The sequence below is a fragment of the Globicephala melas genome, chromosome 2, assembly GCF_963455315.2.
Source record: "Globicephala melas chromosome 2, mGloMel1.2, whole genome shotgun sequence".
Lineage (NCBI taxonomy): Eukaryota > Metazoa > Chordata > Mammalia > Artiodactyla > Delphinidae > Globicephala > Globicephala melas.
The window spans coordinates 80,787,309-80,813,292 of record NC_083315.2 but is presented as its reverse complement, the minus strand read 5'-3'; the positions used below and the strand labels follow the sequence as shown (position 1 = coordinate 80,813,292).

At 41.5% G+C, this 25,984-nt stretch overlaps 1 protein-coding gene across 1 annotated transcript in view; it reads right to left on the bottom strand.

Moving 5' to 3' along the window:
• MYO5C (myosin VC) overlaps nucleotides 1–25,984 on the bottom strand; it is a 116,446-nt gene that overhangs the window by 18,136 nt on the left and 72,326 nt on the right. Inside the window, exons 30-36 of the mRNA XM_070044919.1 lie at nucleotides 24,555–24,648; nucleotides 23,817–23,880; nucleotides 21,360–21,528; nucleotides 18,059–18,146; nucleotides 7,320–7,418; nucleotides 5,681–5,835; nucleotides 3,679–3,768 (exon numbers count right to left, since the gene is read on the bottom strand). Coding sequence (XP_069901020.1) covers nucleotides 3,679–3,768; nucleotides 5,681–5,835; nucleotides 7,320–7,418; nucleotides 18,059–18,146; nucleotides 21,360–21,528; nucleotides 23,817–23,880; nucleotides 24,555–24,648 — 759 coding nt within the window. The remainder of the gene's footprint in view (nucleotides 1–3,678; nucleotides 3,769–5,680; nucleotides 5,836–7,319; nucleotides 7,419–18,058; nucleotides 18,147–21,359; nucleotides 21,529–23,816; nucleotides 23,881–24,554; nucleotides 24,649–25,984) is intronic.

The window sequence follows — 25,984 nt, the reverse complement described above, 5'->3', positions numbered from 1 at the left end:
ACCTAAATGTAAGGCCAGAAACTATCAAACTCTTAGAGGAAAACATAGGCAGAACACTCTATAACATAAATCACAGCAAGATCCTTTTTGACCCACCTCCTAGAGAAATGGAAACACAAACAAAAATAAACAAATGGGACCTAATGAAACTTCAAAGCATTTGCACAGCAAAAGAAACCATAAATGAGACCAAAAGACAACCCTCAGAATGGGAGAAAATATTTGCAAATGAAGCAACTGACAAAGGATTAATCTCCAAAATTTATAAGCAGCTCATGCAGCTCAATAACAAAAAAACAAACAAACCAATCCAAAAATGGGCAGAAGATGTAAACAGACATTTCTCTAAAGAAGATGTACAGACTGCCAACAAACAAATGAAAGAATGCTCAACATCATCAATCATTAGAGAAATGCAAATCAAAACTACAATGAGATATCATCTCACACTGGTCAGAATGGCCATCATCAAAAAATCTAGAAACAGTAAATGCTGGAGAGGATGTGGAGAAAAGGGAACACTCTTGCACTGCTGGTGGGAATGTGAATTGGTACAGCCACTATAGAGAACAGTATGGAGGTTCCTCAAAAAACTACATATAGAACTACAATACGACCCAGCAATCCCACTACTGGGCATATACCCTGAGAAAACCATAATTCAAAAAGAGTCATGCACCAAAATATTCATTGCAGCTCTATTTACAGTAGCCCAGAGATGGAAACAACGTAAGTGTCCATCATCAGATGAATGGATAAAGAAGATGTGGCACATATATACAATGGAATATTACTCAGCCATAAAAAGAAACGAAATTGAGCTATTTGTAATTAGGTGGATGGACCTAGAGTCTGTCATACAGAGTGAAGTAAGTCAGAAAGAGAAAGACAAATACCGTATGCTAACACATATATATGGACTTTAAGAAAAAAAATGTCATGAAGAACCTAGGGGTAAGACAGGAATAAAGACACAGACCTACTAGAGAATGGACTTGAGGATATGGGGAGGGGGAAGGGTAAGCTGTGAGAAAGTGAGAGAGTGGCATGGACATATATACACTACCAAACGTAAAATCGATAGCTAGTGGGAAGCAGCCACATAGCACAGGGAGACCAGCTCGGTGCTTTGTGACCACCTAGAGGGGTGGGATAGGGAGCGTGGGAGGGAGGGAGATGCAAGAGGGAAGAGATATGGGAACATATGTATATGTATAACTGATTCACTTTGTTATAAAGCAGAAACTAACACACCATTGTAAAGCAATTATACTCCAATAAAGATGTAAAAAAAAAAATTAGAATGTAGACATGTAGAAAATTTAAATACTATCTCTACTAATGATATTATAATAAGCTTCTACTATAACTCCTATACTTTAAAACTTAATGTCTGATTTATATCAAATGATTTCTCGATGTTTGTGGTAGCATTTATTTTCTATAACTAACTACACTTGATGCTTAAATGACATGGGTTTGAACTACATGGGTCTACTTACATGTAGATTTTTTCACTAAATATGTACTGTAGTACCACATGATCCACAGTTGATTGAATCTGAGGATGGGTCAACTGTAAACATTACTGTCCTGTTTATTTCCCTGACAAATATGTGCCTCCAGAGCTACACTACATTGGAAAACAACTCCCGTGGAAGCTCACAGAAAAAACTGCAAAGCACCCAAGGAAATGAACTTCTGTAAGAGGTTGTTAGGTGAATAAATGAGATTCATAACTTTATAATTAGAGTATAGACCAATCTGAAATATTTTAAAATGTGGGTTCTGGGCTGAATATTTGTCCCCCGCTTCAAACTTATATATTGAAGCCCTAACCTCCAGGGTGGCTATATGTGGAGATGGGGTCTCTAAGGAAGTTACTAAGGTTAAATGAAGTAATAGGGTGGGGTCCTGATCTGATAGGATTAGTGTTCTTACAGAAGGAGACAGCAGAGAGCTCAATCTCTCTTTCTACCCCATGCACTGAGGAAAGGCCATGTGACTACATAGTGAGAAGGTGGCTGTCTGCAAGCCCAGAAGTGATCTCTCAACCATGCCTGCACCCTGATCTTGGGCTTCTGTCCTCCAGAACTATGAGAAAATAAATTTCTGTTGTTTAGGCCACCTAGTCTGTGCTAGCAGACCAAGCAGAGTAATAAAATATGTTTACCATGTTCAAAGAGATAAAAGAAAAAAATCATTAAGAATAGGACATTATAAAAGGCAGAGGTGAAAAAGAACCATTGAAATTTTAGAAATAAAAATATAGTAATTAAAAACCACTCAGACAGGGACAAGAACATTGTATACATGGCAGAAGGGGGTAAAGAAAGGATTTTTAAAAATGGTGTTGAATAATGCCTCCCATTAAGGCCTCACAGATGCCAGTCTGTCTTAAATGGGCTGGTCTTCCGCCCTCCCCCCAATATTCCTTTTGGTTAGAGGTTGGATTTTCTTTACTTATTTCTCCTTTTATTCAATACTACCAGTAGGATTATTTTTATATTTTATTTTACTTTCTATCCATTGGGACAACTGGCTATCCACATGGAAGAAGATATGAGATCATTACCTCACATGTCAACTTGGGATAAATAATCATACCAATTCTGGATAAAAGCATAATTATGAACTCTAAATTTGAATTATCAGTTTAGAAGAAAGAATAACTTCATGATCTCAGGGTAGGGAAGAATTTCTTGAACAAGACATTAAATCAGGTATCATAAAAGAACAGGACTGACAGGTTTAAGTACATCAGAATTCAAAAATTGTGTCTGACAAAGGACTCCATAAGGAAAAGTAGAAGATAAGCCACAATCTACCCATAATATGTAAAGAACTCCTGCAAATCAATAAGAAAAATAATCACCCTTAAGGAAAATGGAGAGCAGATGTGAGTAGGCAATTTAAAAGGCAACCCAACTGACTAGTAAGCACATGAAATGATGCTTGACCTCACTAGTGATCAAGTAATTACAATTTAAGTCAACAAAGTATCATCTTATACCATGAGACTAATAAATAATAAAATGTCTGTCAATACCTACTGCTGGTAAAGGTATGAGACACTGGAACCTTTACATACTACTGGTAGGACTATAAAATGGTATAACCATTTTGCAGAGCAGTGAAAACTCTGAAAGTCATTTTTGCTATTTTAGGTCAATGAAATATTGCTCTGTGAGTACTTGGAGGTGAAGAGCTTCTTTATGATGTCAGCCCCTTGAAAGCAGAGTCAGAATGGCAAAGGATTTGCAGATTATGGAGGAACAATCAGAATCTCATAGTGAGAAGAGCTATGAAGAAATAGGCATGTTGAACTAACAGCTGTATTTTAGAGTGATAATACTAAAAACTTCAGAATTTTACAACCAGAAGGAAAATGAAAAATCACAGAATCTACCTCATGAATTTTAAGTCAAGAAAACTGAGGCTTAGTACCATGCCCGAGGTCTATACTTCTTTCTAGAAGTCTTTTTGCCTGTGACTTCCATTCAGCTGGTGATGTGAAGCTGGTCTCCTGGGTAAGGGGGGAGTAAGAAAGCCAGCTGGAGCAGAAGCTGCCCCTGGAGCTGGGCATCCCAATTCCTAACTCCTATGGTGAGTTCTGGCTCATGAGGAGGTAGGAGACTGGCAGTCAGCATAGAACACAGAGTGGGCAGGCAATCCTACCTCTTCTCCACTGTACTGCTTCAGGCAATTGAGGAAATGACAAGTATTGGAAAGCCAAAAGGACAGCATCTCAAAGTCTTCTAAATGTTCCTTTAAAAAACAACAACAACAAGAAAAGACAAAGTTGGATTTTGGTGTTGGATTTGGTACCTCTGAGCCAAGAACAGACATATCTTACCTGTTTGGTTAGCTGGTGGCTTTTGACCGAAAAGAATTCCTTTTTTATTCATTAAAGACTTTATTAAATTTATACTATAAAAATAAGCTCATATTTATTTAGCACGTTATGGTTTGCAAAGTATTTCTGTACAGGTTATATCACCTGTTATGATGCTTGAAGCACGTACTGCAGGAATGCCTGAGAAATGTCTCAGTCCTTGCCTTCCAAAGTTCACATTCTGACTGGTAAGACAGACATGACATATATAGGACACAGTTAAACAGGCGGCCAACAGCCTACATGATGGGCATAGACTGTGCTACAAAAGCTCAGAGGATGCAGAGATGATGTGGAACGTGGACAGCTGAGCAAACCGCAGGAGAGAGGTGGGAGGATATCCTCCTTGAAGGAAAGGGGTGGACAGACAAGAGCTCAGGATTGAGGACTCTGTTGGCAAGAACACCCCCGCTTATGGGGCAGAAAGGAGAGGAATGAGCAAAGGAAGCAGAGGTAATAAAGACCAGAGAGATAAAAGGAAAACTGGGAAAGTCCTGGGATTTGAAAGACAATGTCAGAGCGTTTCAAGGAGATGGTGCTACTGTTCAGTCCACTTAAAGAGAATAAAAATTAAGAAAATACCATTGGATTTAGCAAGAGGAATTACTTGTGATCTTTCTGTGGAGTAATGGAGGTAGAAACCAGATTGCAAGGGGTGAAAAAAAAAGGCACGGTGGCCAAGGGGGTATGTGGACCAAGTGAGGGTTGCTTTAATGTGCTGTGCACTGGAGGGGGAGGGGTGGGAAGCCACTGAAGAAGCTGAGATGGTAGATGCTGGCAAGGAAGGATTTACACTCCTCATGCCATGTGTCTTTCAGTTTCTAAGTATTTAAACATTCCAGAGCAGCACGATGGGGCAAATACTGTGTGCCCATGACCTGGAACGTAATGCAAGTGTACCCTGAGAAAACCCAATTTGTGAAAATACGGACAGGGAAAACATGAATTTATGGAAGTCTCTTCTAAGAACACAATGGTAGCTCCTGTGAAGACAGTGACTATAAAGCACCCAGCACCAAATCAATGTTAGTGTTCTACTCCTAACTCCTGATGAATAATGAATTCTTAGTATAAAATTTGGTGGGAGGGGGGATAGGGGGAAGAATTATCCATGGCCTGATGCACTCACTGATTTTATTCTTCCCTTTTCCTAGAGTATTTAAAATAGGATTGCTCATGACTTTTCTAGAACACATATTTTACTAAAAGTGAGATAGGACTTCCCCAACTAAAAAAATTACATATATCTCAAAATCAAACATTACTTCCCATTTGGAAGGGGAATGAAGAATAATGGGTCTATATTTTACTGGTCCCTTACATATAGCTTATCTTCGTTTCTGGGCTGAGAATAAAAGTACATACTGTGGTTTTATAAGGGAGAATTACATAAATGCCAAGGGAAGAGATGAGTAATTTTTCAGTCCTTCCCATTCCTTGGCATTCACACTTGTTATCTGGATAGACACCTACTCCTTGCAGCCAGCCCCTCTTTGCAGCCCCGGGGGACAGAAGTGGTGGGGTGGTGGCTACCAGGCTGTAGTCTTGCAGGTAAGGATTTGGGGTCCACTGGCAGATCCCCACCCTTAGGGCTCTCTGACCTAAGTTGTCTTTTCCTAACAGCTTGGATTCTTTTCCTGATTGGGCCTCTGACTGGTTTGAGGAATCATGTGGTTGACCAAAGACTGGAGGTGAAGGATGGGAAAAGTACAGGCAACTGGTCATTCCCACAGGTGTTCCTAAAGTAGCCATGATACCAAGGGCCATGTCAAAGGTAGTTCCTACCTTAACCACCTGCTTGATACCATTAATGGTGCTGTTCATGAGGGACTTGAGCATGTTGGCGTCATTTAGAGAGTCTGCGTAGCGTACACACATGAACAGGATGTGAGCTGGCAGCCCGGGGATCATGTTCACCACCACACCGCGGGGCTTCAGGTCTGGAGCAGAGAGAGTCAGTGAGGATTACAGCTGATGATCAGCTCTCCCAATAAGGAACCTATAATGATGGGGCAGGGGTTGTCTGCTTTTCTGTACTTGATGCAGTGCCTGAATGCATAAGGGTGTCTTTTCCCTTGGAGGAGTTCAGGCTGGCGGTTTTCTTGGCAAAAATATACATGCAGGTGCCACCTGCTTCTCTTACTTCTCATTTGCAAAGTACCTTCTCTTTTCTAAGGTTGAATAAAGGACAGAATTTCTTATCTCCAAGGTAACAGAGGAACCCCAGTTCCATGCACCCTCACTTCAGCCTCTATGATGAGGATGGAATATGACCTCAGCAATCACATGCATCTGCCTTGAATAGAGAAAACAGGTACACAGCAGTCCTGCAGAGGAGGACCAGCTGGTCTTGAGGAGAGGAGAATGGCTGGAAGGCAGAGTGGGAATGAAGGGAAGATAGAAACTTTATAGAACAAGTTAAAATAAGCAAACACAGGGCTTCCCTGGGGGCGCAGTGGTTGAGAGTCCGCCGGCCGATGCAGGGGACACGGGTTCGTGCCCCAGTCCAGGAAGATCCCACATGCCGCGGAGCGGCTGGGCCCATGAGCCATGGCCGCTGAGCCTGCGCGTCCGGAGCCTGTGCTCCACCAAGGGAGAGGCCACAACAGTGAGAGGCCCGCGTACCGCAAAAAAAAAAGCAAACACAGACCTCCCCATGTCTGCATTAAGACAGGGGAACAAAGAGGCTCCACAGCTGTGCACCAGTGAGGGTAGACAGGAAAGGGTAGGGGTGCTCATGTCCTCTGAGGGGAGTCAATTAGGACAAGAGGAGTAAGGCTACATATGGGCTTTCTGCTTTGAGATGTTACAACCCACTGATAGGGAGGCAGCTTTTCTCCTTTTCTGTGGCAAACCATGTGGTTTTCATGGTGAAGACAGTCTAGTATGATTGTTTCTAAGACCACCAACCCTAGTGTATGCCCACTGGGAGATTCCTGTAACTGAGGTGTGGCTGGAAAGCCTCCACCATACTGCCTGCAAATAAATTTCTCAGCAGAAGTCAGATGGAACAAAGGAACCACAATTACTCTTTCCATGGCTCCTGTGCTGAGACACAAAGATGAGGAGATGTGTCTTCTACCCTGACCATGTGATGAGACTTGGGAAGAGGTTAGGGCAGCGCTTCTCAACTGAAGGCAAGGTACCCCCAGAGGGCATCTGGCAATGTCTGGAGGCATTTCTTATTGTCGTGGCTAGGGGTTGCTACTGGCTTCTACAGAATAGAAGCCAACGACACTGCTCAATATTCTACAGTGCAAAGCCCCTCCCCACCCCAAACAAAGAATTACGTGGTCAACAGTGGTGAGGCTGAGAAGAAGCAGTGGAGGAAGAAGAGGAAATAACCCTGCCCAAGACCGTAGCAATGGCTGATGCTCAAGTTCTCAAAGATAGAGCGAAAATTCAGAGTTCCAGGTTTCACTACCAAGAATGAGGTTTTGGATGAGCTTGGCCTCGTCTTCTCTCTTGTATTCCAGCATTCCAAGGTACTCCTTGGGTCCTGAGGACAGGTGCACATCATTGGCTGTAGGCAGAGGCAAACAATCAACTAAATACACAAAAACAACTTTCACCAGCATTATCATGAGACTACTCTGTCTCTTTCCATCCCATACTGGCTGGTTTGCCCATGAACTCCTGTGGCTTTCTGATAAATGCAAACTTTATTAAATCCTGAAGAATTTCTTCTGGTAGTGATTCTTATCTGTGAGTATATCAATGAGTACAGCTGCTGGTGTATATCCTCATGAGCACCTGGTATATATCGAGCACAGTGGGGATATGAAAACAATCCAAGATGATGCTCTTGCCTTCAGGACACTGACATTACAGTTAAAGAAAGGAGATTCACAAAACATGTGGTGTGCAAAACACCAAACTGCATGATCCCAAGGTGGCTGGCCTAGCTTCCTATGTGCCATCACAAGGTGCCACAAACTCAGTAGCATAAAGCACAATTTTTAAAAAAATATAATTAAAAAAATTTCACATTTCTGGAGGTCATAGACTGAAATAGATCTTACACTGCTAAAATCGAAGTGTCAGCAGAGCTGTGTTTCTTCTGGAGGCTCTAGGGGAGAACTCATTTCTTGCCTTTTCCAGCTTCTAGAGGCTGCCCACATGATTTGGCTTGTGGCCACATCACCCTGACCTCTGCTTCTATCACCACATCTTTCTCTCTCTGCTTATATTGTCATATCACCTTCTCTCACCTTGTCATTCCTGCCTCTCTTATAAGGTCTTTTGTGATTATTGTACATTGAATCCACCTGGATAATCCAGGCGACTCTCCCCAACTCAAGACCCTTCACTTAATCACATCTGCAAAATCCCTTCTGCCATGTAAGGTAACATATTCACAGGCTCTGGGGACTGGGACATGGACATCTCTGGGTGGGCCACAGTCTGCCCTCTGGTCCCCAAAGATTCATGTCCATTCTGGGAGCAGGAGATGTACACAGAAGCATAGGTTAGAGAGTCAGAAAGACTTTAAAGATGCCATGCTGCTGAATTTGAAGATGGTGGAAGAAGCCCATAAGTCAGTAAAAGTGGGTGGCTTCTAGAAGAAGGAAAAGGCAAGAGAACAGAATCTCCCCCTAAAGCCTACAGAAGCCCTGCTGACATGTTGACTTTAACCCTGTAAAGACCATTTTGAACTTCTGACCTCTAGAACTGTAAGACTTGTGTTTTATTAAGCCACTAATTTTATGGTGATCTGTTAGGCAGCCATAGGAAATAAATACAGGGGACATAAGACTTTACGCATAGGTAGGTTGGAACTGTTGAAAAATTCTTCTTGAAAGAAGCAGCACTCCAGTTGGGCCAAGAAAAGTGAGTAGGCTCTGATGGATGAAAAAGAAGATAATCCAGGTAAAGAGTTAACAGAACTCTCTTCTGCATGAGAGTCTGTCCTGTTGACTTACTAGCTCTGTTCCCTTGGAGACTGATAAAGGTAGAATGTTAACTGTTTTACTAAGCAACCTGCTTATGCTAAGAATAACCTCTGATTGCTGAACTGCATCTGGACTGGGAAGAACAATAAATGAAGCAGAAATACATGATAAGAACATCATACTTTGGGTATTCTTAAGTGTGGTCACTTGTACCTGATCATATTCCTTGGGAGCTAGTGCCACCTATGGAGTGTCCAAAAGGTACTGGCTTCCTGACCACAGCCATGTGAATGAGCTTGGAGACAGGCACTCCAGTCCCAGCTAAGCCTTCAGATGACTGCATCCCTGCTGATGACTTCACTGCAACTCAGAGCGAGGACCACCCAGCTAAGCCACTTATGGATTCTTGACCTTCAGAACTGTGTTTTTTTTTTTACATCTATATTGGAGTATAACTGCTTTACAACGGTGTGTTAGTTTCTGCTTTATAACAAAGTGAATCAATTATACATATACATATGTTTCCATATCTCTTCCCTCTTGCATCTCCCTCACTATCCCACCTCTCTAGGTGGTCACAAAGCACCTAGCTGACCTCCCTGTGCTATGTGGCTGCTTCCCACTAGCTATCTGTTTTACGTTTGGTAGTGTATATATGTCCATGCCACTCTCTCGCTTTGTCATAGCTTACCCTTCCCCCTCCCCATATCCTCAAGTCCATTCTCTAGTAGGTCTGTGTATTTATTCCTGTCTTACCCCTAGGTTCTTCATGACATTTTTTTTTCTTAGATTCCATATATATGTGTTAGCATATGGTATTTGTCTTTCTCTTTCTGACTTACTTCACTCTGTATGACAGACTCTAGGTCCATCCACCTCACTACAAATAACTCAATTTCGTTTCTTTTTATGGCTGAGTAATATGCCATTGTATATATGTGCCACATCTTCTTTATCCATTCATCAGATGATGGACACTTAGGCTGAGAAACTGTGGGGTTTTTTTGTTTTTTTTTTAACATCTTTATTGGAGTATAATTGCTTTACAATGGTGTGTTAGTTTCTGCTGTATAACAAAGTGAATCAGCTATACATATACATATATCCCCATATCTCCTCCCTCTTGCATCTCCCTCCCACCCTCCCCCTGTCTCATCCCTCTAGGTGGTCACAAAGCACCGAGATGATCTCCCTGTGCTATGCAGCTGCTTCCCACTAGCTGTCTATTTTACATTTGGTAGTATATATAAGTCCATGCCACTCTCTCACTTCGTCCCAGCTTACACTTCCCCTTCCCCATGTCCTTAAGTCCATTCTCTACATCTGCGTCTTTATTCCTGCTAAATTTTGGGATAGTTTGTTATATGATGATAGATACATGATACAGGAAGGAAAGCTGATGTATTCCACTTTAGACACACTGGGTTGGAGGTGATAATAGAAAGGTGAAGGAGTAGTCTTAGAGGCAAAAAGGGACTGGGACTCAGGAAAAGTGAGGAATGGCAGGTGGATTTTGGAAGTCCTTATGTAGTGATGGCAGTTCATTCATTCCAACAATGGGTCACCACTGGGCAATGGGAAGGACAGACATGGTCTCTGCCCTCATGAGGGCAGACTGACCTTTATCATTAATTATTGAAGCGGAAAGATCCTCATTTTTGTTTTGGACATATGAAATGTGAGGTGAGAGCTGAATAAATAATAGTAAAGGAGCTTTTCAAAGAAAGGAATATAGTAAAAAGAACAGAGAACTGAAGATACAGCCTTAGTGATAAAGGTTGGGAGGAAGAAGCAATACTGAACAAAAGAGTAAAGGGAGTTAGAAGAGAGAAGTCAGAAAAGTTCAGTGACACAGAAGCGGGTGAAGGGAGAGAGACCTTCAAGATGGCAGAGAAGTAAGACGTGATCACCTTCCTCCCCACAAATACACCAGAAATACATCTACATGTGGAACAACTCCTACAGAACACCTACTGAATGCTGGCAGAAGACTTCAGACTTTCCAAAAGATATATATATAAATTTTTTCCTTTTTCTCTTTTTGTGAGTGTGTATGTGTATGCTTCTTTGTGTGATTTTTGTCTGTATAGCTTTGCTTTTAGCATTTGTCCCAGCATCGTGTCTGTCCATTTTTGTTTTTGTGTATAGTTTTTAGAGCTTGTTATCATTGTTGGATTTGGGTTTTTTTTTTTTTTTTTTTTTTGCAGTACGCGGGCCTCTCACTGTTGTGGCCTCTCCCATTGCGGAGCACAGGTTCCGGACGCGCAGGCTCAGCAGCCATGGCTCACGAGCCCAGCCGCTCCGCGCATGTGGCATCTTCCCGGACCGGGGCACGAACCCGTGTCCCTTGCATCGGCAGGCAGACTCTCAACTACTGCACCACCAGGGAAGCCCTGTATTTGTTTTTTGGTTTGGTTGCTCTCTTCTTTCTTTCTTTTTTTTTAAATTACTTTTTAATTTTTAAAAATTTTTAATAATTTATTTTAATTTTTTATTTTAATAACTTTTTTTTCCTTCTTTCTTTTGTTCTCCCTTTTCTTCTGAGCTGTGTGGCTGACTGCATCTTGGTGCTCCAGCCAGGTGTAAGGCCCGTGCCTCTGAGGTGGGATAGCCGAGTTTAGGACACTGGTCCACCAGATACTTCCCGTCTCCATGTAATATCAAACGGCGAAACATCTCAGAGAGATCTCCATCTCAACGCTAAGACCCAGCTTCACTCAACAACCAGCAAGCTACAGTGCTGGACACCCTATGCCAAACAACTAGCAAGACAGGAACACAACCCCACCCATTAGCAGAGAGGCTGCCTAAAATCATAATAAGGTCTCAGGTACCCTAAAACATACCACTGGACGCAGTCCTGCCCACCAGAAAGACAAGATCCAGCTTTATCCACCATAACACAGGCACCAATCCCTTCCACCAGGAAGCCTACACAACCCACTGAACCAACCTTGCCCACTGGGGGCAGACATCGAAAACAACAGGAACTATGAACCTGCAGCCTGTGAAAAGGAGACCCCAAACACAGTAAGCTAAGCAAAATAAGAAGACAGAGAAACACACAGCAGATGAAGGAGTAAGGTAAAAACCCACCAGACCAAACAAATGAAGAGGAAACAGGCAGTCTACCTGAAAAAGAATTCAGAGTAGTGACAGTAAAGATGATCCAAAATCTTGGAAATAGAATGGAGAAAATACAAGAAACGTTTAACAAGGACCTAGAAGAACTAAAGCAAACAATGATGAACAACACAATAAATGAAATTAACACTCTCTAGAAGGAATCAATAGCAGAATAACTGAGGCAGAAGAATGGATAAGTGACCTGGAAGATAAAATAGTGGAAATAACTGCTGCAGAGCAGAATAAAGAATGAAGAGAACAGAAGACAGTCTCAGAGACCTCTGGGACAACATCAAACATACCATCATTTGAATTATAGGGGTCCCAGAAGAAGAAGAGAAAAAGAAAGGGACTGAGAAAATATTTGAAGAGATTATAGTTGAAAACTTCCCTAATATGGGAAAGGAAATAGTCAATCAAGTCCAGGAAGCACAGAGAGTCCCATGCAGGACACATCCAAGGAGAAACATGCTAGAACATATATTAATCAAACTTTCAAAAATTAACATCAAAGAAAAAATATTAAAAGCAGCAAGGGAAAAACAACAAATAACAAACAAGGGAATCCCCATAAGGTTAACAGCTAATCTTTCAGCAGAAACTCTGCAAGCCAGAGGGAGTGGCAGGACATATTTAAAGTGATGAAAGGGAAAAACCTACAACCAAGATTACTCTACCCAGCAAGGATCTCATTCAGATTCGACAGAAAAATTGAAACCTTTACAGACAAGCAAAAGCTAAGAGAATTCATCACCACCAAACCAGCTTTACAACAAATGCTAAAGGAGCTTCTCTAGGCAAGAAACACAAGAGAAGGAAAAGACCTAAAATAACAAACCCAAAACAATTAAGAAAATGGTAATAGGAACATACATACTGATAACTACCTTAAGTGTAAATGGATTAAATGCACCAACCAAAAGACATAGACTGGCTGAATGGATACAGTAACAGGACCCGTATATATGCTGTCTACAAGAGACCCACTTCAGACCTAGGGACACATACAGACTGAAAGTGAGGGGATGGAAAAAGTTATTCCATGCAAATGGAAAGCAAAAGAAAGCTGGAGTAGCAATTCTCATATCAGACAAAATAGACTTTAATACAAAGACTATTACAAGAGACAAAGAAGGACACTACGTAATGATCAAGGGATCAATCAAAGAAGAAGACATAACAATTGTAAACATTTATGCACCCAACATAGGAGCACCTCAATACATAAGGCAACTGCTAACAGCCATAAAAGGGGAAATCGACAGTAACACAATCATAGTAGGGAACTTCAACACCCCACTTTCACCAATGGACAGATCATCCAAAATGAAAATAAATAAGGAAACACAAGCTTTAAATGATGCATTAAACACGATGGACTTAATTGATATTTATAGGACATTCCATCCAAAAACAACAGAATACACATTTTTCTCAAGTGCTCATGGAACATTCTCCAGGATAGATCATATCTTGGGTCACAAATCAAGCTTTGGTAAATTTAAGAAAATTGAAATTGTATCAAGTATCTTATCCAACCATGACTATCAATTACAGGGAAAAAATCTGTAAAAAATACAAACACATGGAGGCTAAACAACAAACTACTAAATAACCAAAAGATCACTGAAGAAGTCAAAGAGGAAATCAAAAAATACCTAGAAACAAATGACAATGAAAACACAATGACCCATAACCTATGGGATGCAGCAAAGGCAGTTCTAAGAGGGAAGTTTATAGCAATACAATCCTACCTTAAGAAACAAGAAACATCTCAAATAAACAACCCAACCTTACAACTAAAGCAATTAGAGAAAGAAGAACAAAAAACCCCCAAACCTAGCAGAAGGAAAGAAATCATAAAGATCAGATCAGAAATAAATGAAAAAGAAATGAAGGAAACAACAGCAAAGATCAATAAACTAAAAGCTGGTTTTTTGAGAAGATAAACAAAATTGATAAACCATTAGCTAGACTCATCAAGGAAAAAAGGGAGAAGACTCAAATCAATAGAATTAGAAATGAAAAAGCAGAAGTAACAACTGACACTGAAGAAATACAAAGGATCATGAGAGATTACTACAAGCAACTGTATACCAATAAAATGGACAACCTGGAATAAATGGACAAATTCTTAGAAAAGCACAACCTTCCGAGACTGAACCAGGAAGAAATAGAAAATATAAACAGGCCAGTCACAAACACTGAAGTTGAGACTGTGATTAAAAATCTTCCAATAACCAAAAGCCCAGGACCAGATGGCTTCACAGGAGAATTCTATCAAATATTTAGAGAAGAGCTAACACCTGTCCTTCTCAAAATCTTCCAAAATATAGCAGAGGGAGGAACACTCCCAAACTCATTCTATGAGGCCACAATCACCCTGATACTAAAACCAGACAAAGATGTCACAAAGAAAGAAAACTACAGGCCAATATCACTGATGAACATAGATGCAAAAGTTCTCAGCAAAATACTAGCAAACAGAATCCAACAGCACATTAAAAGGATCATACACCATGATCAAGTGGGGTTTATCCCAGGAATGCAAGGATTATTCAAAATATGCAAATCAACCAATATGATAAACCATATTAACAAATTGAAGGAGAAAAACTATATGATCATCTCAATAGATGCAGAAAAAACTTTCAACAAAATTCAACACCCATTTATGATAAAAATCCTCCAGAAAGTAGGCATAGAGGGAACTTACCTCAACATAATGAATGCCATATGTGACAAACCCACAGCCAACATCATTTTCAATGGTGAAAAACTGAAACCATTTCCTCTAAGATCAGGAAAAGACAAGGTTGCCCACTCTCACCACTATTATTCAATATAGTTTTGGAAGCTTTAGCCACAGCAATCAGAGAAGAAAAAGAAATAAAAGGAATCCAAATCAGAAAAGAAGAAGTACAACTGTCACTGTTTGCAGATGACATGATACTATACATAGAGAATCCTAAAGATGCTACCAGAAAACTACTAGAGCTAATCAATGAATTTGGTAAAGTAGCAGGATACAAAATTAATGCACAGAAATCTCTCGCATTCCTATACACTAATGATGAAAAATCTGAAGGAGAAATTAAGGAAACACTCCCATTTACCATCGCAACAAAAATAATAAAATATCTAGGAATAAACCTACTAAGGAGACAAAAGACCTGTATGCAGAAAATTATAAGACACTGATGAAAGAAATTAAAGATGATACAAACAGATGGAGAGATATACCATGTTCTTGGATTGGAAGAATCAACACTGTGAAAATGACTCTACTACCCAAAGCAATCTACAGATTCAATGCAATCCCTATCAAACTACCAATGGCATTTTTCACAGAACTAGAACAACAAATCTCACAATTTGTATGGAGACACAAAAGACCCTGAATAGCCAAAGAAATCTTGAGAAAGAAAAACGGAGCTGGAGGAATCAGCCTCCCGGACTTCAGATTATACTACTTAAAGCTACAGTAATCAAGACAGTATGGTACTGGCACAAAAACAGGAATATAGGTAAATGGAACAGGATAGAAAGCCCAGAGATAAGCCCATGCACATATTGTCGCCTTATTTTTGATAAAGGAGGCAAGTATACATGATGGAGAAAAGACAGCCTCTTCAATAAGTGGTGCTGGCAAAACTGGACAGCTACATGTAAAAGAATGAAATTAGGACACTCCCTAATACCATACACAAAAATAAACTCAAAATGGATTAAAGACCTAAATGTAAGGCCAGACACTATAAAACTCTTAGAGGAAAACATAGGCAGAACCCTCTATGACATAAATCACAGCAAGATCCTTTTCCACCCATCTCCTAAAGATATGGAAATAAAAACAAACAAATGGGACCTAATGAAACTTAAAAGCTTTTGCACAGCAAAGGAAACCATAAACAAGACCAAAAGACAACCCTCAAAATGGGAGAAAATATTTGCAAATGAAGCAACTGACAAAGGATTAATCTCCAAAATTTACAAGCAGCTCACACAGCTCAATAACAAAAAAACAAACAACCCAATCCAAAAATGGGCAGAGGACCTAAACAGACATTTCTCCAAAGAAGATATACAGATTGCCAACAAACACATGAAAGAATGCTCAACATCATTAATCATTGGAGAAATGCAAATCAAAACTACAATGAGAGATCATCTCACACCGGTCAGAATGGCCATCATCAGAAAGTCTAGAAACAATAAATGCTGGAGAGGGTGTGGAGAAAAGGGAACACTCTTGCACTGTTGGTGGGAATGTAAATTGATACAGCCACTATGGAGATCAGTATGGAGGTTCCTTAAAAAACTAAAAATAGAACTACCATGTGACCCAGCAATCCCACTACTGGGCATATACCCTGAGAAAACCATAATTCAAAAAGAGTAATGTACCAAAATGTTCATTGCAGCTCTATTTACAATAGCCAGGACATGGAGGCAACCTAGGTGTCCATCATCGGATGAATGGATAGAGAAGATGTGGCCCACGTATACAATGGAATATTACTCAGCCATGAAAAGAAATGAAATTGAGATATTCGTAGTGAGGTAGATGGACCTAGAGTCTGTCATACAGAGTGACGTAAGTCAGAAAGGAAAAACAAATACCATATGCTAACACATATATATGGAATCTAAGAGAAAAAAAAAAGGTCATTAAGAACCTAGGGGTAAGATGGGAATAAAGACACAGACCTACTAGAGAATGGACTTGAGGATATGGGGAGGGGGAAGGGTAAGCTGTGACAAAGTAAGAGAGTGGCATGGACATATATACACTACCAAACGTAAAACAGATAGCTAGTGGGAAGCAGCCGCATAGCACGGGGAGATCAGCTCGGTGGTGTGGGGGTGGGATAGGGAGGGTGGGAGGAAGGGAGATGCAAGAGGGAAGAGATATGGGAACATATGTATATGTATAACTGATTCACTTTGTTATAAAGCAGAAACTAACACACCATTGTAAAGCAATTATACTCCAATGAAGATGTTAAAAAAAAAAAAAAGAGTCACGTACCACAATGTTCATTGCAGCTCTATTTACAATAGCCAGGACATGGAAGCAACCTAAGTGCCCATCAGCAGATGAATGGACAAAGAAGATGTGGCACATATATATAATGGAATATTACTCAGCCATAAAAAGAAACAAAATTGAGTTATTTGTAGTGAGGTGGATGGACGTAGATTCTGTCATACAGAGTGAAGTAAGTCAGAAAGAGAAAAACAAATACCGTGTGCTAACACATATATATGGAATCTAATAAAGAAAAAACAAATGGTTCTGAAGAACCTAGGGGCAGGACAGGAATAAAGATGCAGATGGAGAGAATGGACTTGAGGACATGCAGAGGGGGAAGGGTAAGCTGGGACAAAGTGAGAGAGTAGCATGGACATATATACACTACCAAATGTAAAATAGATAGCTAGTGGGCAGCAGCCACATAGCACAGGGAGATCAGCTCAGTGCTTTGTGACCACCTAGAAGGGTGAGATAGGGAGGGTGGGAGGGAGACGCAAGAGGGAGGAGATATGGGGATATATGTATATGTATAGCTAATTCACTTTGTTATACAGCAGAAACTAACACACCATTGTAAGGCAACTGTACTCCAATAAAGATGTAAAAAAAAATGAAGCGGGTGAAGGAAAGAAAGGCTGAGGGTCCTTTTCCCAGGAGCTCACGAGGACACTCCGTGTGCAGTTCAGTCCATGTTTAGGACTGCTGTCCAGCTTCTTAGTTGTCTACTTCTTTTTTCTAATAGAAACTGGGATATTGATTCCATGTCACTGAGAGAGGAAATAAATTTTAAAGCCATTAAATTTGAAACTTTTTCACAGTTTCATTTTTACAAGGAGAGAGCTAACAGAGAAAGAGGTTAAAAGCAGTCATTCCAGGGTGTCCCTTACAATTGCATGAGCATATCTGGTATCATCTGAGAGGTGGTGAGCTTTCTTCCTGCCTTGAAGGATCCTTCCATTAGCCCATCACTGAGCCCCAAATCCACCAGTTGAGACCCATTCCTTTGGTTTTCAAATTCTTTGGACCACATCAGGAAATAACATGTCAACACATGTGGACCTTAGCTGAAAGTTCAAAAAATAGGAAACTGAATGTTATTTTTCCTACCTTTTTCAATTGTCTTGGTTAGAGTCTTCACTTGATCTTGTAACTTTTTAATCACTCTGTCCTTCATGTCTAACACTTCTTCAAGATCCTACAGAAATCAAAAGAAACAAGGACATGAGCTCAGAAGCATCTTTACCTATTTTTTTAAATTTATTTTTAAATTTATTTTTTTATTTTTGGCTGTGCTGGGTCTTCATTTCTGTGCGAGGGCATTCTCTAGTTGCGGCAAGCCGGGGCCACTCTTCATCGCGGTGCGCGGGCCTCTCACTATCGCAGCCTCTCTTGTTGCGGAGCACAGGCTCCAGACGCGCAGGCTCCGTAGCTGTGGCTCACGGGCCTAGCTCCTCCGCGGCATGTGGGATCTTCCCAGACCAGGGCTCGAACCTGTGTCCCCTGCATTGGCAGGCAGATTCTCAACCACTGCACCACCAACGAAGCCCCTTAACCTATTTTTTGATAAAAGCTTTACTGAGCTATAATTCACATACCAAACAGTTCACCCATTTGAAGTGTACACTCAATGGTTTTTAGTATACTCAGTTGTGCAACCATCACTATCATCTAATTCCAGAATATTTTCATCACATCAGAAAGAAACATGTAACTTTTAGCTGGCACCCCTTTGTCCTCCTATTCCTTTCTAGCCCTTGGCAACCACTAACCTACCTTCTGTGTCTACATATTTGCCTGTTCTGGACATTTAATATACATGGAATCATACAATGTGTGGCCTTTCATGTTTGGCTTCTTTCAGTTGGCATAATGTTTTCAAGGCTCATCCATGCTATAGCAGGTATCAGTACTTCACTCCTTTTCGTGGCTGAATAATATTCTATTGTACGGATAGACCTCAGTTAACTTGATCTAATTTTCCCTTAATAAAGTAATGCCCATTGTAGAGAATTTAAAAATATGCATGTGAGCAAATGGGCTCTCTGGATGTCAGAAGCTGCAGGCGGAGAAACTTCAGAGATTTGGGTCCTGGCTTTGCGTCTCCTTCCTGATAAGGGGGTGGCCCAGCCTATGCTGAATTTGGCTCAAGAACCAGGAGAGTCTTGGATGCCTATAAATATTTCCTATAAAGGGCAGAGAGTGTTTAGGTTCTTCCTGAATTCCAAGGGCTTTGACACAGAAAGGATTCAGGCTTCTCTGCTCCAGCAATGCCTACCACGCAGTCAGTCACTGCAGCTTGGGTTCTCGGGTGACTCTCAGAGCCAAGGGAAGTTGTGCTGTGTCTACTCAGTGGCCACCTGTCCCCACTACAGTTCTGTGTCTCTGTTAAACACATGAGGAACTTTATCTGGCCTTACAAGTGGGGAGGTGGGTACAGTTTCTTCCTTTCTATTTCAGCTTATTTTATAATATATCTAATAATAAAAAAGTTACCCATCAATCCTGGAGAACTTGGAGGAAATCACTGTTCACATTTTGATTTATTTCATTGTTTTTTTCCCCCTAATATGGCACATATACATTGTATAAAATTGGGTCACACTGCATGTAAAGTTTTACATCCTATGTTTCTCTCTCATTATATTGCAGATATTTCCCTCCGTCACTGATATTATACCAAACTGTCATTTTAATGGCTAAGTCATATGATACATAATCACTTAATCTACCCACTACTGTTGGACATCCTTTTATTTACTTATTTTTTCTGTGACTAATAACACTATTAGTCTCACTTGTGGGCAAAATCGCCACCTAAGATATAGAAATTATATTCTTTTGTTGCATATTCATCTATTCACTTGTGACACTGAAGCTACTGACTGGTTCAGGAATAGTGTGTTAGAACGAACACGTAGATATGACTGGTCCCCAGCTCCATGCACTGGGGAAGAAACAGGTCCAGCCCTTCCCTGCCTGGGAGGAGAGCCATACACACGAGGTGGGGGGCTCCTGAGGAGGGGCACTGAGTGGGACCTCACTCCTCCCGCAGCATCAGAAACAAACTCACACAAATCCCACACAACTCAGGGATTGACAACACCCAGAGCCACATGCTCACAGCTGAGTGAAGGCTCACACAGGACAAGATGTGCAACACACATGATCACCCACCTACCCTCTCCCTCACCACTGGCTCCTGCTGAGACCCCAGGGACACACACGCAGACACAGCGGCAGAAGGTGGGACAGCCTCTCACATTTAGCAGGCAGTTGCTTATCCAGTGTGATTTGAGAAACTTATTCTCTGAGAAAGCTGTACCCCTCCTCAAAAAAGATGGTCATCATCCAGGTGCCCTGACTGGAGTGTGTTACTTCCTATTAAATGTTAAACTCTGTGGATTCCTCTTCAAAGTTAAATCCTGACATGGCAAAATGTGATTTTACCCTACCATGTTTTTTTCTTGTGAGATAGGAAATGGGGGACCCTGAGGACAGGGAGCAGGGCCTGTGGACATGTGCAGGCTGACCAATGCCTGGGTGAGCCCTCCCCTGGTCATGGTCTTGGAGGTTGCCAGGCCAGGAAGGGGCCTGTGAGCATCCACCTCCCAGGAAAGCACCCAGTCTGCTACTTCGGTGCTTCTCATTCTTGTGGGTTTCACACACCAATAAAATTTCAAAAGAACGGCTAGAAGCTGACAGAGTTGCCAAATATCATTTTGACAAGGGCATTGACAATCTGATGAAGACTCTCACAAGTTAAAAAGTTAGTCATCGGCTTCCCTGGTGGCACAGTGGTTGAGAGTCCGCCTGCCAATGCGGGGGACACGGGTTTGTGCCCCGGTCCGGGAAGATCCCACATGCCACGGAGCGGCTGGGCCCGTGAGCCATGGCCGCTGAGCCTGCACGTCCGGAGCCTGTGCTCCACCAAGGGAGAGGCCACAACAGTGAGAGGTCCGCAAACCACAAAAAAAAAAAAAAAAAAGTTAGTCATCTACTATCATGATCATTGCATAGAAGAACATTTTGACTCTGAAAACTGCAGGAAGGGCACACACCCCCAGAAGCAAGCAGAGGCCTTTGTTGGGGTAAGCTCTGCTCAGAGAAGGTCACACATCAGCCTATCACCCTCAAGGTGCTCTGGGCCAGGGCGTCGTCATCTCAGATGGGTGCCGTCCATGGGACAGTGCTCAGGTCCTCACCACCTGTCCTCTCTCAGCCCTCGTCAATCCCCAGGCTCCCCTGAGGCAGCTGTAACCTCAGAGACCACCTGTCCTTTGAGATAAGGAAACAGACTGCTCTGGTGGGAAGCAGATGCTGCTCATCGGATGCTTTAGATGGCCTGACCCCCTTCAGTGATGCCTGCATATGCAGGCATCACTTATCAACAAGTGACAAAACTCCTCACCCTGTGCTCCACAGTGAGGCGAGATGCTTCCTGCCGGAAACTACTCTTGACTTCACTTTCAGTTTCAAATTGTTTCCTCAAGTGCTCGCTGGCCTCCTGCATTTCTTGAATCTTATCCATCAGCTTCTCTTTCTCTTTGGTATACATTTCATTTGGGGCTCCTATGGTTCTGAGAAAAGGATTAGGAAATTTTGGTATCAGTCTGACCGTCATGGAAGTGTCTCTCATTGTCACAGCAAGCAGTGATATTTCCAAAGATGGCAAAATACTTTGGCCACTTCATGTGTAAAGCAAGTGGTACCTGAATAGGGGAGTGCTCAAAGTGGGAGGAAGAGACCAGGGTTCGTGAGGTATAAAAGTCCACGTCTGCTCCAGTCTCCTTAACCTGATGAGAAGTTCTTGTCCCCACCTGCCTACACCCTTTGGCTGCTCCCACAGGACATCCCTACCCACTTACACCCTTATGACCAAAAGCTCGATAATTGTCTCCTTTGTGAAAAGACTGGGAACAGGTACTCCAAAACCCAGCGATCAGAGAGAGAAGAAAAACCCATCCAAAGAGTTCCAAAATGGTGCTCACCACTTTCCTACTGTTTTGGGTCCTCATTTGGCCCCAATCCTACCAAAGAAGTCACATGATGAAAAATGCTCTCTGGGTGGGACATAGAGTGTCCATTTACTGTTCTTAAAATCAAGTATCTCAAGGATTTTTAAATTGGAATGGAACACTGATGACAAATTTGACATCTATTCCTCGGATGATTTAAATAATAATATGGGAGTCAATTTTAATCTGATGAGGATGACTTAGAAATGACTGTGAATAAAATTCACGGTGAAGAAGTCAGGGTAACTGACTTCTCTGAAGATTATAAAGTTTTACAAAATATTTTTACCATACAAAACTGCAATCTAATCTAAGCTATAAAAAATATTATTTGATATAAGCAATGTTTTGTGGTATGGAAAAACATTAGGATATAAAATGGTACCTTACTAATGAGTGTGAAACTCTAAAACTGTAATTTTAACTTGAGTTATGTATAAATAAGTAAATCTATATTTTATTACAAAAGCATTGAATTAAAATAGCTTCAAAAACATTTTTAGAAAAGGGAACCCTCTTGCACTGTTGGTGTGAATGTAAATTGATACAACCACTATGGAGAACAGTAATGGAGGTTCCTTAAAAAACTAAAAATAGAATTACCATATGACCCAGTAATCCCACTACTGGGCATATACCCTGAGAAAACCATAATTCAAAAAGAGTCATGTACCACAATGTTCACTGCAGCACTATTTACAATAGCCAGGACATGGAAGCAACCTAAGTGTCCATCAACAGATGAATGGATAAAGAAGATGTGGCACATATATACAATGGAATATCACTCAGCCATACAAAGAAATGAAACTGAGTTATTTGTAGTGAGGTGGATGGAACTAGAGTCTGTCATACAGAGTGAAGTCAGTCAGAAAGAGAAAAACAAATACCGTATGCTAACGCATATATATGGAATCTAAAAAAAAAATGGTTCTGATGAACCTAGGGGCAGGACAGGAATAAAGACATAGATGTAGAGAATGGACTTGAGGACATGAGGAGGGGGAAGGGTGAGCTGTGACAAAGAGAGAGAGAGGCATAGACATATATACACTACCAAATGTAAAACAGATAGCTAGTGGGAAGCAGCCGCATAGCACAGGGAGATCAGCTGGGTGCTTTGTGACCACCTAGAGGGGTGGGATAGGGTGGGTGGGAGGGAGAAGCAAGAGGGAGGAGATATGAGGATATATGTATACATACAGCTGATTCACTTTGTTATACAGCAGAAACTAACACACCATTGTAAAGCAATTATACTCCAATAAAGATGTTAAAAAAAAAAACCAAAAAACAAAAAACCCCATCATTTTTTAAAAAGTATCTCAACAAGCTGGTGGCAGAACATTTTCCTCACAAGGCTCTACCAGGCCCTCTGTTGGTCAGGATGTAATTTGGGGGGTTTATCGATGAAGATTCTCTATCAACATGGATTTTAAGCCTTACCCTAAGTGGTCTGCTGAGAGAGAAACTGTTCTCTTTCACATGATCTTATGTTATCAATTTTTTCTGAAGAGATAATTCATGTGTATGGCATAATGTTCTAGGGGTATAAAAGTCTACACAGTGAAAAGTAAGTGTCCTCCCTCCCCTATGCACCAGCCACCCAGTTACCCTCCCTGCAGGCAACCAATGTTTTGTTTCATTTCTCATACACTCTCCCAGAGAAGGGTGTGTGTGTGTGTACACAAGTATTTCTTTTCCTCACACTTGAATGCTAACAAATTATATATCTTAATTAACACCTTGCTTCTTTGGTTTAATAACCTTTCTTTGGTATCACCCACAATTTCAGAAAAGAAAAGCATTACATGAACGTGAACCTGAGGTACATGCACAATGATACTTACTTTCTTTGTGTTCCTTCCTCTTCCTGATTGTGATTCAACTGATTAGACAACTCTTCTAGTTTTCCTATAATGAGAAGAACTATCAGTCCTTTGGTGGCCATGTCACTGCATTCTGATTTGGGTTTGGCCGTATTTTCATATTTTCAGTTATCGGGGTTCTAAACTGTACCCAGCTACAGATTAGGTTTTATGTGGTCTGAACAGTGTTTAAAAACTTTTCAAGCCATTATTTAAAAATTGTGATATTTCACATAAAAACCTGGATTTCTGGTTTTTCTTTAAAAATAGGAATATCAAGCAATACTGGGGCCCGAATTCTTACTTGCCAACAATCAACGGACCCTGGAAGCAGCTGCCGCCTTTAAATGCCATGAACCTTAATGTACTGTCCACCCAGCCCACTTCTCACTTTTTTTTTTTTTTTTCCAGTACGTGGGCCTCTCACTGTTGTGGCCTCTCCCGTTGCGGAGCACAGGCTGCGGACGCGCAGGCTCAGCGGCCATGGCTCACGGGCCCAGCTGCTCCGCGGCATGTGGGATCTTCCCGGACCGGGGCACGAACCCGTGTCCCCGGCATCGGCAGGCGGACTCTCAACCACTGCGCCACCAGGGAAGCCCCCACTTCTCACATTTATGTCACCTGCCTGACTCCATGGAGAATCAGTTTGATGATGATTTTTTTGGTCATTTCCTGGATACAGGAAACCATTAAAAGCAGCTTCATGAGGGTTCCAGTTACCTTTCATGTTTTCAGCTTGTTCATTCAGGCAGATTTCAAGATCTTGCTTCTGTTTCTCCAGTTCTGCAATTTGCTGTTTAAAGTCTGGGATCATCTTTAGAGAAGAATTAGAAATATTAGAATACTTTCACGTATAAACTTTAAAATCTCAGAGCTGCTCAGAAGCAAACTAAACTGTCTAGGTCATTAACCCCATGGAACATACGTCTAGTATAGTTGTGTAAGAGAGCTAGCCAAAGCATAGACTGGATTGATGCAATTTTTTTTTTTTTTTTTTTTTTAACCTCAAGACCTATATAGTCACAAGAAACACCAGCATGCTCAGGGTGAGCGGTTCTCACATAGCTACAACCTCCACATCTCCAAGGTCTCCTGGAGAGAAGGAAGTATACATCTGGGAAGGCATACGGGAATTCTCTGCTGAGTTGAGGGAGGGATGATGTGACGGAATGGCAGCCAGTCTCTTTGGTCCAGGCCCAGAGACATTATCTCCTCATCTAGAAACAGGAGAATCATCTCAAAGGGGTTCTACCGTGCCCTCTGAATTCCAGGCTGTGCACGGCTCTGTTAGCAGAGGTCTGGAATGATCCAATATGTTTCATAATCCTCTGTCTTTGTCTAGCTAATATTTGTTTAAATGTCCATCATTTCCACCCCTAGTCACGTACGGAGAGTTTTTCTATCGTGCAAGTTTATGAAAACACCCGTGCCTCTGAAGTCCAAACGAAAAATACTTGTTTGACTGTGCAATTGGATTTCACTGCAAATTCCTCATTAAAGCATCACCCAAGGAATAAACAAAGACGTGCAGGTCCTTAACTACCGTTCCATACGTCCGCTGTGCCCAGGGTCACACATGCTCACGTGTTGACACAGCACTGAGACTTCCTAATGCTTCCAGGCTATAGGGGGAGGAAGAGGGACCAGTAAAGAAGGAGAGAAGCAGCAGCCAGCGAGGCGGGATGAGAAGCCTGGGAGACCACAGTGTCCTGGAAGCCAGCAGAACAGAAAGGAGGGAGAGGGAGTCATTAACATCACCAAGTGCTGCTGACAGACTTAGACGAGGGTGGAAAGGAACCCTCGGATGAGACAAATGGCAGTGGAGAAGAACAGGCATCACGGAAGAAGGAAGCTGTTGAAACAGTGAGATGAAGGGCATGAGCAGGGCGACTGACCTTCTGAATGCACACCCCTCTCAAGAGGTACCTTTTTACCTTAATGCTTTTTGTTACTTGCCAAGGGGTTGGGCTAGATTTAAAATGGATAGATTTAAGAGCACACACATCACAGAATCTGGACCTATCCTATGGTAAACCCTCTTAAAATGCTTTCCAGCCTGGGGTAATTTTATAGTTTTATCTTCTGAACCAGCTTTTTCACTCCTGGGAAATGTAATCTGTTTTACAGCTGAGACACTGAATTTTACTCCA